The 13560-nt window shown below is 38.1% G+C and overlaps 1 protein-coding gene across 1 annotated transcript; it reads left to right on the top strand.

Moving 5' to 3' along the window:
- The first annotated feature begins 3304 nt into the window (after positions 1-3304).
- Positions 3305-12870, top strand: LOC118816797 (mucin-2-like). The gene is made up of 13 exons (XM_036583391.1): positions 3305-3794; positions 5193-5930; positions 7941-8546; positions 8656-8786; positions 8932-8993; positions 9130-9254; positions 9469-10250; positions 10534-10598; positions 10825-11000; positions 11203-11315; positions 11419-11483; positions 12261-12439; positions 12779-12870. Exons 1-13 carry the CDS (start codon positions 3305-3307, stop codon positions 12868-12870), a joined length of 3624 nt encoding a protein of 1207 aa, XP_036439284.1.
- The last annotated feature ends 690 nt before the right edge of the window (positions 12871-13560 follow it).

Genomic DNA, 13560 nt, shown 5'->3' with positions numbered 1-13560 from the left:
AACAGATTATATAATGGAGTCAAATACTACTGCAAATACTGAATCAATTACAACAGTAACAACAGAATCAGCTGGTACAGCTGTTGAATCAACTACAGCTTTTACAACAGAATCAACAGCAGTTTATATTGTGGAAACAAGTACTACTGCAAGTGTTACCTCAATAACAGAACCCAGCACAGAACCTACAACAGTTCTTACCATGGAAACAAGTAATGCTGCAACTGTTGAAACTACAGAACCTAACACAGAATCAAGCACAGAACCTACAACAGTTACCACAATGGAATCAAGTCCTGGAACGGTTGAATCAACTACAGAACCTACAACAGAATCAACCACAGAACCTATGACAGTTACAACCATGCAATCAAGTACTGCTGTAACTGTTGAATCAACTACAGAACCTAGCACAGAATCAGCTACAGAACCTACAACAGAATCAACAGCAGAACTCACAACAGTTACAACAATGGAATCAAGTACTGCTGTACCTGTTGAATCAACTACAGAACCAACAACAGTTATCACCTTGGAAACAAGTAATGTTGTAACTGTTGAATCAACTACAGAACCTAGCACAGAATCAACTACAGAACTTGCAACAGTTACAACAATAGAATCAAGTACTGCTGTGCCTGTTGAATCAACTACAGAACCTACAACAGAATCAACAGCAGAACCCACAACAGTTACAACAATGGAATCAAGTACTGCTGTACCTGTTGAATCAACTATAGAAACCACAACAGTTATCACCATGGAAGCAAGTACTGTTGCAACTGTCGAATCAACTACAGAACCTAGCACAGAATCAACTACAGAACTTGCAACAGTTACAACAATGGAATCAAGTACTGCTGTGCCTGTTGAATCAACTACAGAACCTACAACAGAATCAACAGCAGAACCCACAACAGTTACAACAATGGAATCAAGTACTGCTGTACCTGTTGAATCAACTACAGAACCCACAACAGTTATCACCATGGAAAGAAGTACTGTTGCAACTGTTGAATCAACGTCAGAAACTATAACAGAATCAACCACAGAACCTACAACAGTGAACTCCATGGAAACAAGTACTGCTGTAACTGTTGAATCAACTACAGAACCTAGCACTGAATCAACTACAGAACCTACAACAGTTACAACAATGGAAACAAGCACTGCTGCACCTATTGAATCAACTACAGAATCGACAACAGTTACAACAATGGAATCAAGCACTGCTGCACCTACTGAATCAAGTACAGAACCTACGACAGAACAAACCACTGAAACTACAACAGTTACAACCATGGAATCAAGTACTGCTGTACCTACTGAATCAACTACAGAACCTACAACAGTTATCACCTTGGAATCGAGTACTGCTGTACCTGTTGAATCAACTACAGAACCTACAACAGTTATCACCTTGGAAACAAGTACTGTTGTAACTGTTGAATCAACTACAGAACCTAACACAGAATCATCTACAGATCTTGCAACAGTTACAACAATGGAATCAAGTACTGCTGTGCCTGTTGAATCAACTACAGAACCTACAACAGTTACAACCATGGAGTCAAGCACTGCTGCACCTATTGAATCAACTACAGAACCTACGACAGAACAAACCACTGAAACTACAACAGTTACAACAGTGGAATCAAGTACTGGTTTACCTGTTGAATCAACTACAGAACCTACAACAGTTATCACCTTGGAAACAAGTACTGCTGTAACTGTTGAATCAACTACAGAACCTAGCACTGAATCAACTACAGATCTTACAACAGTTACAACCATGGAATCAAGCACTGCTGCACCTATTGAATCAACCACAGAACCTACAACAGTTACAACCATGGAATCAAGCACTGCTGCACCTACTGAATCGAGTACAGAACATATGACAGAACAAACCACTGAAACTACAACAGTTTCCACAATAGAATCAAGTACTGGTGTACCTACTGAATCAACTACAGAACCTACAACAGTTACAACCATGGAATCAAGCACTGCTGTAACTTTTGAATCAACTACAGAACCTACAACAGTTACAACCATGGAATCAAGCACTGCTGCACCTACTGAATCAACTACAGAACCTTCGACAGAACAAACATCTGAAACTACAACCGTTACAATAATGGAATCAAGTACTGCTCTACCTGTTGAATCAACTACAGAAACTACAACAGTTACAACCATGGAATCAAGCACTGCTGCACCTACTGAATCAACTACAGAGCCTGGCACTGAATCAACTACAGATGTTACAACAGTTATGACGCCGGAATCAAGTACTGCTGTGCCTATTGAATCAACTACAGAACCTACAACAGTTACAACCATGGAATCAAGCACTGCTGCACCTACTGAATCAACTACAGAACCTATGACAGTTACAACCATGGAATCAAGCACTGCTGCACCTACTGAATCAACTACAGAACCTACGACAGAACAAACCACTGAAACTACAACAGTTACAACAATGGGATCTACAAGAGTTACAACCATGGAATCAAGCACCGCTGCACCTACTGAATCAAGTACAGAACCTATGACACAACAAACTACAGAACAAACCACTGAATCTACAGCAGTTACCACAATGGGATCAAGTACTGCTGTAACTGTTGAATCAACTATAGAACCTATAACAGTTACAACCATGGAATCAAGCACTGCTGTACCTGTTGAATCAACTACAGAACCTACAACAGTTACAACCATGGAATCAAGCACTGCTGCACCTACTGAATCAACTGCAGAACCTACAACAGTTACAACCATGGAATCAAGCACTGCTGCACCTACTGAATCAAGTACAGAACCTACGACAGAACCAACCACAGAAACTACAACAATTACAACAATGGAATCAAGTACTGCTGTACCGGTTGAATCAACAACAGAACCTACAACAGTTACAACCATGGAATCAAGTACTGCTGTACCTTTTGAATCAACTACAGAACCTACAACAGAATTAACAGCAGAACCAACAACAGTTACAACAATAGAATCAAGTACTGCTGTACCGGTTGAATCAACTACAGAACCCACAACAGTTATCACCATGGAAACAAGTACTGTTGCAACTGTTGAATCAACTTCAGAAACTAGAACAGAATCAACTACAGAACCTACAACAGTTACAACCATGGAATCAAGCACTGCTGCACCTACTGAATCAACTACAGAACCTTCGACAGAACAAACATCTGAAACTACAACAGTTACAACCATGGAATCAAGTACTGCTCTACCTGTTGAATCAACTACAGAAACTACAACATTTACAACCATGGAATCAAGCACTGCTGCACCTATTGAATCAACTACAGAACCTACAACAGTTACAATCATGGAATCAAGCACTGCTGCACCTATTGAATCAACTACAGAACCTACAAGAGTTACAACCATGGAATCAAGCACTGCTGTACCTGTTGAATCAACTACAGAACCTACAACAGTTACATCCATGGAATCAAGCACCGCTGCACCTACTGAATCAAGTACAGAACCTATGACAGAACAAACTACAGAACAAACCACTGAATCTACAACAGTTACCACAATGGGATCAAGTACTGCTGTACCTGTTGAATCAACTACAGAACCTATAACAGTTACAACCATGGAATCAAGCACTGCTGTACCTGTTGAATCAACTACAGAACCTACAACAGTTACAACCATAGAATCAAGCACTGCTGCACCTACTGAATCAACTGCAGAACCTACAACAGTTACAACCATGGAATCAAGCACTGCTGCACCTACTGAATCAAGTACAGAACCTACGACAGAACCAACCACAGAAACTACAACAATTACAACAATGGAATCAAGTACTGCTGTACCTGTTGAATCAACAACAGAACCTACAACAGTTACAACAATGGAATCAAGTACTGCTGTACCTTTTGAATCAACTACAGAACCTACAACAGAATTAACAGCAGACCCAACAACAGTTACAACAATAGAATCAAGTACTGCTGTACCTGTTGAATCAACTACAGAACCCACAACAGTTATCACCATGGAAACAAGTACTGTTGCAACTGTTGAATCAACTTCAGAAACTAGAACAGAATCAACTACAGAACCTACAACAGTTACAACCATGGAATCAAGCACTGCTGTAACTTTTGAATCAACTACAGAACCTACAACAGTTACAACCATGGAATCAAGCACTGCTGCACCTACTGAATCAACTACAGAACCTTCGACAGAACAAACATCTGAAACTACAACCGTTACAATAATGGAATCAAGTACTGCTCTACCTGTTGAATCAACTACAGAAACTACAACAGTTACAACCATGGAATCAAGCACTGCTGCACCTACTGAATCAACTACAGAGCCTGGCACTGAATCAACTACAGATGTTACAACAGTTATGACGCCGGAATCAAGTACTGCTGTGCCTATTGAATCAACTACAGAACCTACAACAGTTACAACCATGGAATCAAGCACTGCTGCACCTACTGAATCAACTACAGAACCTATGACAGTTACAACCATGGAATCAAGCACTGCTGCACCTACTGAATCAACTACAGAACCTACGACAGAACAAACCACTGAAACTACAACAGTTACAACAATGGGATCTACAAGAGTTACAACCATGGAATCAAGCACCGCTGTACCTACTGAATCAACTACAGAACCTATGACACAACAAACTACAGAACAAACCACTGAATCTACAGCAGTTACCACAATGGGATCAAGTACTGCTGTAACTGTTGAATCAACTATAGAACCTATAACAGTTACAACCATGGAATCAAGTACTGCTGTACCTGTTGAATCAACTACAGAACCTACAACAGTTACAACCATGGAATCAAGCACTGCTGCACCTACTGAATCAACTGCAGAACCTACAACAGTTACAACCATGGAATCAAGCACTGCTGCACCTACTGAATCAAGTACAGAACCTACGACAGAACCAACCACAGAAACTACAACAATTACAACAATGGAATCAAGTACTGCTGTACCGGTTGAATCAACAACAGAACCTACAACAGTTACAACCATGGAATCAAGTACTGCTGTACCTTTTGAATCAACTACAGAACCTACAACAGAATTAACAGCAGAACCAACAACAGTTACAACAATAGAATCAAGTACTGCTGTACCGGTTGAATCAACTACAGAACCCACAACAGTTATCACCATGGAAACAAGTACTGTTGCAACTGTTGAATCAACTTCAGAAACTAGAACAGAATCAACTACAGAACCTACAACAGTTACAACCATGGAATCAAGCACTGCTGCACCTACTGAATCAACTACAGAACCTTCGACAGAACAAACATCTGAAACTACAACAGTTACAACCATGGAATCAAGTACTGCTCTACCTGTTGAATCAACTACAGAAACTACAACAGTTACAACCATGGAATCAAGCACTGCTGCACCTATTGAATCAACTACAGAACCTACAACAGTTACAATCATGGAATCAAGCACTGCTGCACCTATTGAATCAACTACAGAACCTACAAGAGTTACAACCATGGAATCAAGCACTGCTGTACCTGTTGAATCAACTACAGAACCTACAACAGTTACATCCATGGAATCAAGCACCGCTGCACCTACTGAATCAAGTACAGAACCTATGACAGAACAAACTACAGAACAAACCACTGAATCTACAACAGTTACCACAATGGGATCAAGTACTGCTGTACCTGTTGAATCAACTACAGAACCTATAACAGTTACAACCATGGAATCAAGCACTGCTGTACCTGTTGAATCAACTACAGAACCTACAACAGTTACAACCATAGAATCAAGCACTGCTGCACCTACTGAATCAACTGCAGAACCTACAACAGTTACAACCATGGAATCAAGCACTGCTGCACCTACTGAATCAAGTACAGAACCTACGACAGAACCAACCACAGAAACTACAACAATTACAACAATGGAATCAAGTACTGCTGTACCTGTTGAATCAACAACAGAACCTACAACAGTTACAACAATGGAATCAAGTACTGCTGTACCTTTTGAATCAACTACAGAACCTACAACAGAATTAACAGCAGAACCAACAACAGTTACAACAATAGAATCAAGTACTGCTGTACCTGTTGAATCAACTACAGAACCCACAACAGTTATCACCATGGAAACAAGTACTGTTGCAACTGTTGAATCAACTTCAGAAACTAGAACAGAATCAACTACAGAACCTACAACAGTTACAACCATGGAATCAAGCACTGCTGTAACTTTTGAATCAACTACAGAACCTACAACAGTTACAACCATGGAATCAAGCACTGCTGCACCTACTGAATCAACTACAGAACCTTCGACAGAACAAACATCTGAAACTACAACCGTTACAATAATGGAATCAAGTACTGCTGTACCTGTTGAATCAACTACAGAAACTACAACAGTTACAACCATGGAATCAAGCACTGCTGCACCTATTGAATCAACAACAGAACCTACAACAGTTACAATCATGGAATCAAGCACTGCTACACCTATTGAATCAACTACAGAACCTACAAGAGTTACAACCATGGAATCAAGCACTGCTGTACCTGTTGAATCAACTACAGAACCTACAACAGTTACATCCATGGAATCAAGCACCGCTGCACCTACTGAATCAAGTACAGAACCTATGACAGAACAAACTACAGAACAAACCACTGAATCTACAACAGTTACCACAATGGGATCAAGTACTGCTGTACCTGTTGAATCAACTACAGAACCTATAACAGTTACAACCATGGAATCAAGCACTGCTGTACCTGTTGAATCAACTACAGAACCTACAACAGTTACAACCATGGAATCAAGCACTGCTGCACCTACTGAATCAACTACAGAACCTACAATAGTTACAACCATGGAATCAAGCACTGCTGCACCTACTGAATCAAGTACAGAACCTACGACAGAACCAACCACAGAAACTACAACAATTACAACAATGGAATCAAGTACTGCTGTACCTGTTGAATCAACAACAGAACCTACAACAGTTACAACCATGGAATCAAGTACTGCTGTACCTTTTGAATCAACTACAGAACCTACAACAGAATTAACAGCAGAACCAACAACAGTTACAACAATAGAATCAAGTACTGCTGTACTGGTTGAATCAACTACAGAACCCACAACAGTTATCACCATGGAAACAAGTACTGTTGCAACTGTTGAATCAACTTCAGAAACTAGAACAGAATCAACTACAGAACCTATGACACTTACGACAATGGAATCAAGTACTGCTGTACCTGTTGAACCAACCACAGAACCTACAACAGTTACAACCATGGAATCAAGCACTGCTGCACCTACTGAATCAAGTACAGAACCTACAACAGTTACAACCATGGAATCAAGCACTGCTGCACCTACTGAATCAACTACAGAACCTACGACAGAACAAACCACTGAAACTACAACAGTTACAACCATGGAATCAAGTACTGCTGTACCTACTGAATCAACTACAGAACCTACAACAGTTATCACCTTGGAATCGAGTACTGCTGTAACTGTTGAATCAACTACAGAACTTACAACAGTTACAACCATGGAATCAAGCACTGCTGTAACTTTTGAATCAACTACAGAACCTACAACAGTTACAACCATGGAATCAAGCACTGCTGTATCTGTTGAATCAACTACAAAACCTTCAACAGTTACAACCATGGAATCAAGCACTGCTGCACCTATTGAATCAACTACAGAACCTACAACAGTTACATCCATGGAATCAAGCACTGCTGCACCTACTGAATCAAGTACAGAACGTATGACACAACAAACTACAGAACAAACCACTGAATCTACAGCAGTTACCACAATGGGATCAAGTACTGCTGTACGTGTTGAATCAACTACAGAACCTATAACAGTTACAACCATGGAATCAAGCACTGCTGTACCTGTTGAATCAACTACAGAACCTACAACAGTTACAACCATGGAATCAAGCACTGCTGCACCTACTGAATCAACTGCAGAACCTACAACAGTTACAACCATGGAATCAAGCACAGCTGCACCTACTGAAGCAAGTACAGAACCTACGACAGAACCAACCACAGAAACTACAACAATTACAACAATGGAATCAAGTACTGCTGTACCTGTTGAATCAACAACAGAACCTACAACAGTTACAACCATGGAATCAAGTACTGCTGTACCTTTTGAATCAACTACAGAACGTACAACAGAATTAACAGCAGAACCAACAACAGTTACAACAATAGAATCAAGTACTGCTGTACCGGTTGAATCAACTACAGAACCCACAACAGTTATCACCATGGAAACAAGTACTGTTGCAACTGTTGAATCAACTTCAGAAACTAGAACAGAATCAACTACAGAACCTATGACACTTACGACAATGGAATCAAGTACTGCTGTACCTGTTGAATCAACCACAGAACCTACAACAGTTATCACCATGGAATCAAGCACTGCTGCACCTACTGAATCAAGTACAGAACCTACGATAAGCATTTTCTACCCTTATTCGACAAAATTTCTTTTTCCTTTGTTTCAAAGTCCTATTCTTGAGCTCTCTATTTTTCTGTCAACCTTCCACAGCTGTCTCTACAAGCACAGTGCAACTTATTATACAGCAAATTAGCTTTACCACCAATGAAGAATTTTTTTCAGACCTATTAAACCCATCTTCACAAGCCTTCATCTCTAGAGTAGCACGTGTGAAATCAGAGGTCAGTACATTGTGTTGTAAAATATACGTAATTCTTTGTTATTACATTACTTTAACGACTAAGTAAAAATAATGTACTGTAATGTACAGATAAGTGTGATAATGAGCGTTTATTTGTTTTGTTTTTTTTTTTTTTTTTTTAACAGTTTCAACCAGCATTTCAGGCAGCATTTATCAACTTCTTTGGGCTAACAGTAAATAGCTTCAGGTGAGCATCAAGTATATTAATTCTGCATTCTCAATTTTAAATTCCATTAAATTCCCAATATATATATATATATATATATATATATATATATATATTATGATAAATGATCTTTTTAAATCTGTGTTTGTCTGCATAGGGCTGGATCGATTATCACAGACATGAATTTACAATTCCTTGATCGTGGAAGTCTGCCCAATGCTACTACAGTCATTAATACTGTGCTCAATGCAAATACTACTTTTAACATTACAAGTGTTAATAGTAAGTACAACACACTATATGCAACTAGCAGGCTTACTTAGTCAGAACCATAACAAACTAGCAGAAACACACGTAAACAAACTGTGCTTGTTATGTTGATTTAATTATTTAGATTCAAGGTGTATCTTAATAAATAAAACAAATGCCTAGAGACTGCCTAACAACTTAATAATTATGTATTTCATGATTTGATTTTTTTTTCCTTTAATCTCAGTGACAGAAACACCTATAGTTTTGACTACAGCTGAACCAACAACTGTATCAATCACTACAGATACAATGACCACCACAACTACAACTCCTCCTGCAACCACAACTCAAGTTTTAGCAACCACAACAACTACTACAAAACCAACAACCACATTTCAGGCTTCAACATCTATCTCTACAACAACAACAACAACTACCACTCTAATAACAACAATACCAGAAACTACTCCAACAACAACAACTACTACTACTACTCTAATAACAACAATACCAGAAACTACAACTACAACAAAAATGCCAACAACTACCACAACAACTGCAACACTACAAACTACTAGTACATCAACTACCCCAACAACTTCTACTACTGCAACAACTCCAACAACAACTACTACTAAAACTACTATAATAACAACTCCAGTAACTACTACAACAACTCCAACAACAACTACTACTAAAACTACTATAATAACAACTCCAGTAACTACTACAACAACTCCAACAACTACTACTACTAAAACTACTATAATAACAACTCCAGTAACTACTACAACAACTCCAACAACTACTACTACTACTACTACAACAACTACAACAACTTCAACAACTACTACTACTCCAACAACAACAACAACAACAACAACAGTAGCAACAACAACACCTGCACCAACGCGTCCACCCCCAGCTGTTGCTCTGCAGATTGTAATCCAGCAAGTGTATGTTGTACAGCTGAGTAACCCTCAGAGTGAGGAATTCCGCGTCCTAGCTGTTACAGTGGCAGCATCAGTGAGTGTCAGATTGTTAATAAATCACTTTATTTTATTTTCTAAAATATTACTACAATTTGACTAGAATACTGAATTTGACACAATATGCTATACTTGACACAGTGTGCTTTCTGAATGGAAAATAGTTCTGAATCTGAAATGATTAGCTATACATTGTAGCACCAAACAAGCTCTGGTTATAGCTCTTACCGCAGCTGTTAAAAAGGCAACTGAGAATTCAGTAAAAGTATAATTATAAATATGTGTAATATTTCTGCATAGTAATGAAATTCTCTTTTCAGTTTGACGTGGTCTACAAAGCACGATATGGGATTCTATTCGTCAGAACTATTGTGCTGGCCTTCAGGTAAGAGTCAGTGCTCATGACTACAGACTGCCTTTCATTTTGACATATACAAGAGAGCACTGTGGTACAGTTTGACCACAACTCAAGTAATGCACACTTCTTATTTTTGTTTTAAGAAAACAAAAGAAAAAACCTTGTTGGACATCACTTAGAGTATTTTACACTATAACTGATTTATATCTTTAGAAACGTTGTAGCTGAAAATCCTAAGTTTTCTTCTCCCCAGACCTGGAACCACTCGTGCACAAAATGTAGAAGCAGATGTCCAGTTGATATTCAACGAGAACTCCACAACGTCCATTCCAACCTCTACTGAAGTCGTGAGCACTCTGAAAGAGGCTATATCAAATCCAAACTCAGGTTTCAACTTAACAGTGGACCCCACCTCCATCACTGTTCTCAGTGAGTTGACCAGATTGGTCTATCTTCCCTCCCACTGAAGAGAGAACTGTTTTCATGTTGTGGTTAGGAAATTTTGCAAATTTATGGTTAATGTTATTGTTCATCGTTGCCATGATCCACAAATTCAGTCAAACTAAAACTTTTGGATTCCCTCATTATCAAATGTGCATTTAACTGTAACATTTATCTGTACTTTTTCCAGGCATTCCACAGACTGTCGCAGTGGTATTACTAACAAATGGCACTTTTGTAACGGCTCTCTCAGACTCCTCCTCAGCTTTATTCACAAACAGGTCGTCAATGATCAAAACGGGAGTAAGTATGAAACTAGTGATTTCTTAGTAACTTTGAGATTTTCTCTGGAAAGAGACCCATACACATTACCTTTGTAACCATTTATTTGTTGTTTATTTTGCAGCTGGAGCCCTTTTTCACAGCTGACTACCCTTCAGCATTCAGCAGCTTGACACTGTCAAATTTCAGGTAATTACTGTTCTCAGTGTTTTCTCACTAATATTAATTAATTCATTTCTTAACATGAACAACACATGAGGTACAACATTCATAATTGCTAATATAAAGTAAACAAGTTACAACATTAAATGTTGTCTAACAAAACTAATGTTTTTGTTAAAATGAAAAACAAATGAGATACTACATTGACAAAGGTTAGCTAATATTTTGGGGGTTTTATTTATTTATTTTGAGTTGGTTCAGCTCATGGACTGTTTTTACTGTTACTCACGTCTCTCACTTTGGAGCTTTAGCATTTTATGTTTGACCAAAATCATTAAAAAAGAGAACAGTGACATACAAACTTCAGTACTCTGCTGATGCTTAATGGACTAAGAAGTTCCACTGCAGTTCTATGAGTTACTTAAAATACCTGATGTAAAGTGAAAACTAGTCATGTCTTAGTAGTGAATTCAAGCAATTGTCATTTGTTTACTTAATATTTACTAACCACTATTTACATAGTAGATCATGTGTTTTTTACTGTTAAAAATACAATAATGTTAATGTTCCTGAACACTTAATGTAAAAACAACATTAACTGTGTACCTAATATTAGCTTTAATATTATCATTAATGTAGTACCTCATGTTATTAAATAGTAAATATTAATAAACATTTACTGTAAAGTGTAACTCAGTTTAGAATTGTGTTAGTTTGCATCACAACCCAGTCATGTCAATCTTCTTATCATAATAATAACAAAGAATCTCACTTTGCCCTCACTCACTTTATTTGTCCATCCAGTGATGGAGGTCTCAGCTCTACTGGTGTAACAATGATCCAGAACTCCATGGATTTGTCTTTTGGAGCCTCTGCTACACTGCCCAACACCACCCAGATTGTACAAACTATAATCAGAGCGGCTAAAAATAACAGCCTCCCTTTCCAGATCTTCACCTCAAAAATCATAGTGAATGGCACTGGTAAGTCATTTAGCTACATGGTTTCTGTCATTTCAGGATCAAAACAAGAGCCCTATGCAATAGCTCTAGTTTTTTACTTAAACTTTACTTATTGTTGTAGAATGGCTGTAGGAAATGTAAATTATAAGATGATAATCTTTTTAGAATTGAAACCATTTATTGCTCATGTCAGTTTTGGGTTTAACACACACACACACACACACACACACACATATATATATATATATATATATATATATATATATATATATATATATATATTAATAATGTAATATTTCATTTATTATCTATTTCTGTTTTAGCATTTACTTATTCATTTTTTTATTTGTTGCCATACAGTAATATCATCAAGTGAAGTCAGCAGCAAGGTCAGCATGTTCACAGCAACCTTCATGGTATTCCTGTCACTATTCTTCACATGGTCCAGCTGAAGCTATCCACTTCCAGCATTCAGAAGGAGTGACTTCAGGGTGCTTTTAGCCCCTTTTCTCAGTGTCAGTTAAGTGATTTGAAAAGAGGCCTTTCTGAGCACCATGTTTTTAAAGAATCTGTACTGGGTCTATACTTCATGAAAGCTACCTGTAATTTAAGTGAAACTTCAACTTGAAGCCAGATATTTTATCTCAGAGCAGTTCATACATACTGCTCTTCAGCACCTATTAATCACTAGTATGCTTCACATGTAAGTGTGCTTCACATGTAAGCCCTTTCTGAAAGTGTAAGTTACGTGCATAATGTAATTTGTTATCATTGTAAGCTTATTTATTTATTTAGCGCGTCAAGTCGGTTTTGGCTCCTAGTGACCAAATGGATGTTTCTCCAGAATGTCTTGTCTCTCGTTTGGGTCTTTAGGATTTTTAATGGCTGGCTCATGATATCTCTGTCTGTGGTTGTCCATATTGTCCATATTATTTAAAAATATATATTGATGTATTCAAATAAAATGCACTGTTATCATTAGTGTTGTTGATATTGATGATGATGTTATTACTACACATTTTTAATGCACTGCATCTTATAGGAAACACATGTTGCTGCTTTTTTGTGAAGACGTCTTGTGAATTTTCTTGATTGTACTCAGTCCTAAACCCTCAAGTAAGCTGGCAACATCAACTACATTA

The sequence above is a fragment of the Colossoma macropomum genome, unplaced genomic scaffold (genome assembly GCF_904425465.1).
Source record: "Colossoma macropomum unplaced genomic scaffold, Colossoma_macropomum, whole genome shotgun sequence".
Lineage (NCBI taxonomy): Eukaryota > Metazoa > Chordata > Actinopteri > Characiformes > Serrasalmidae > Colossoma > Colossoma macropomum.
This window is presented reverse-complemented; position numbering and strand designations above follow the sequence as displayed.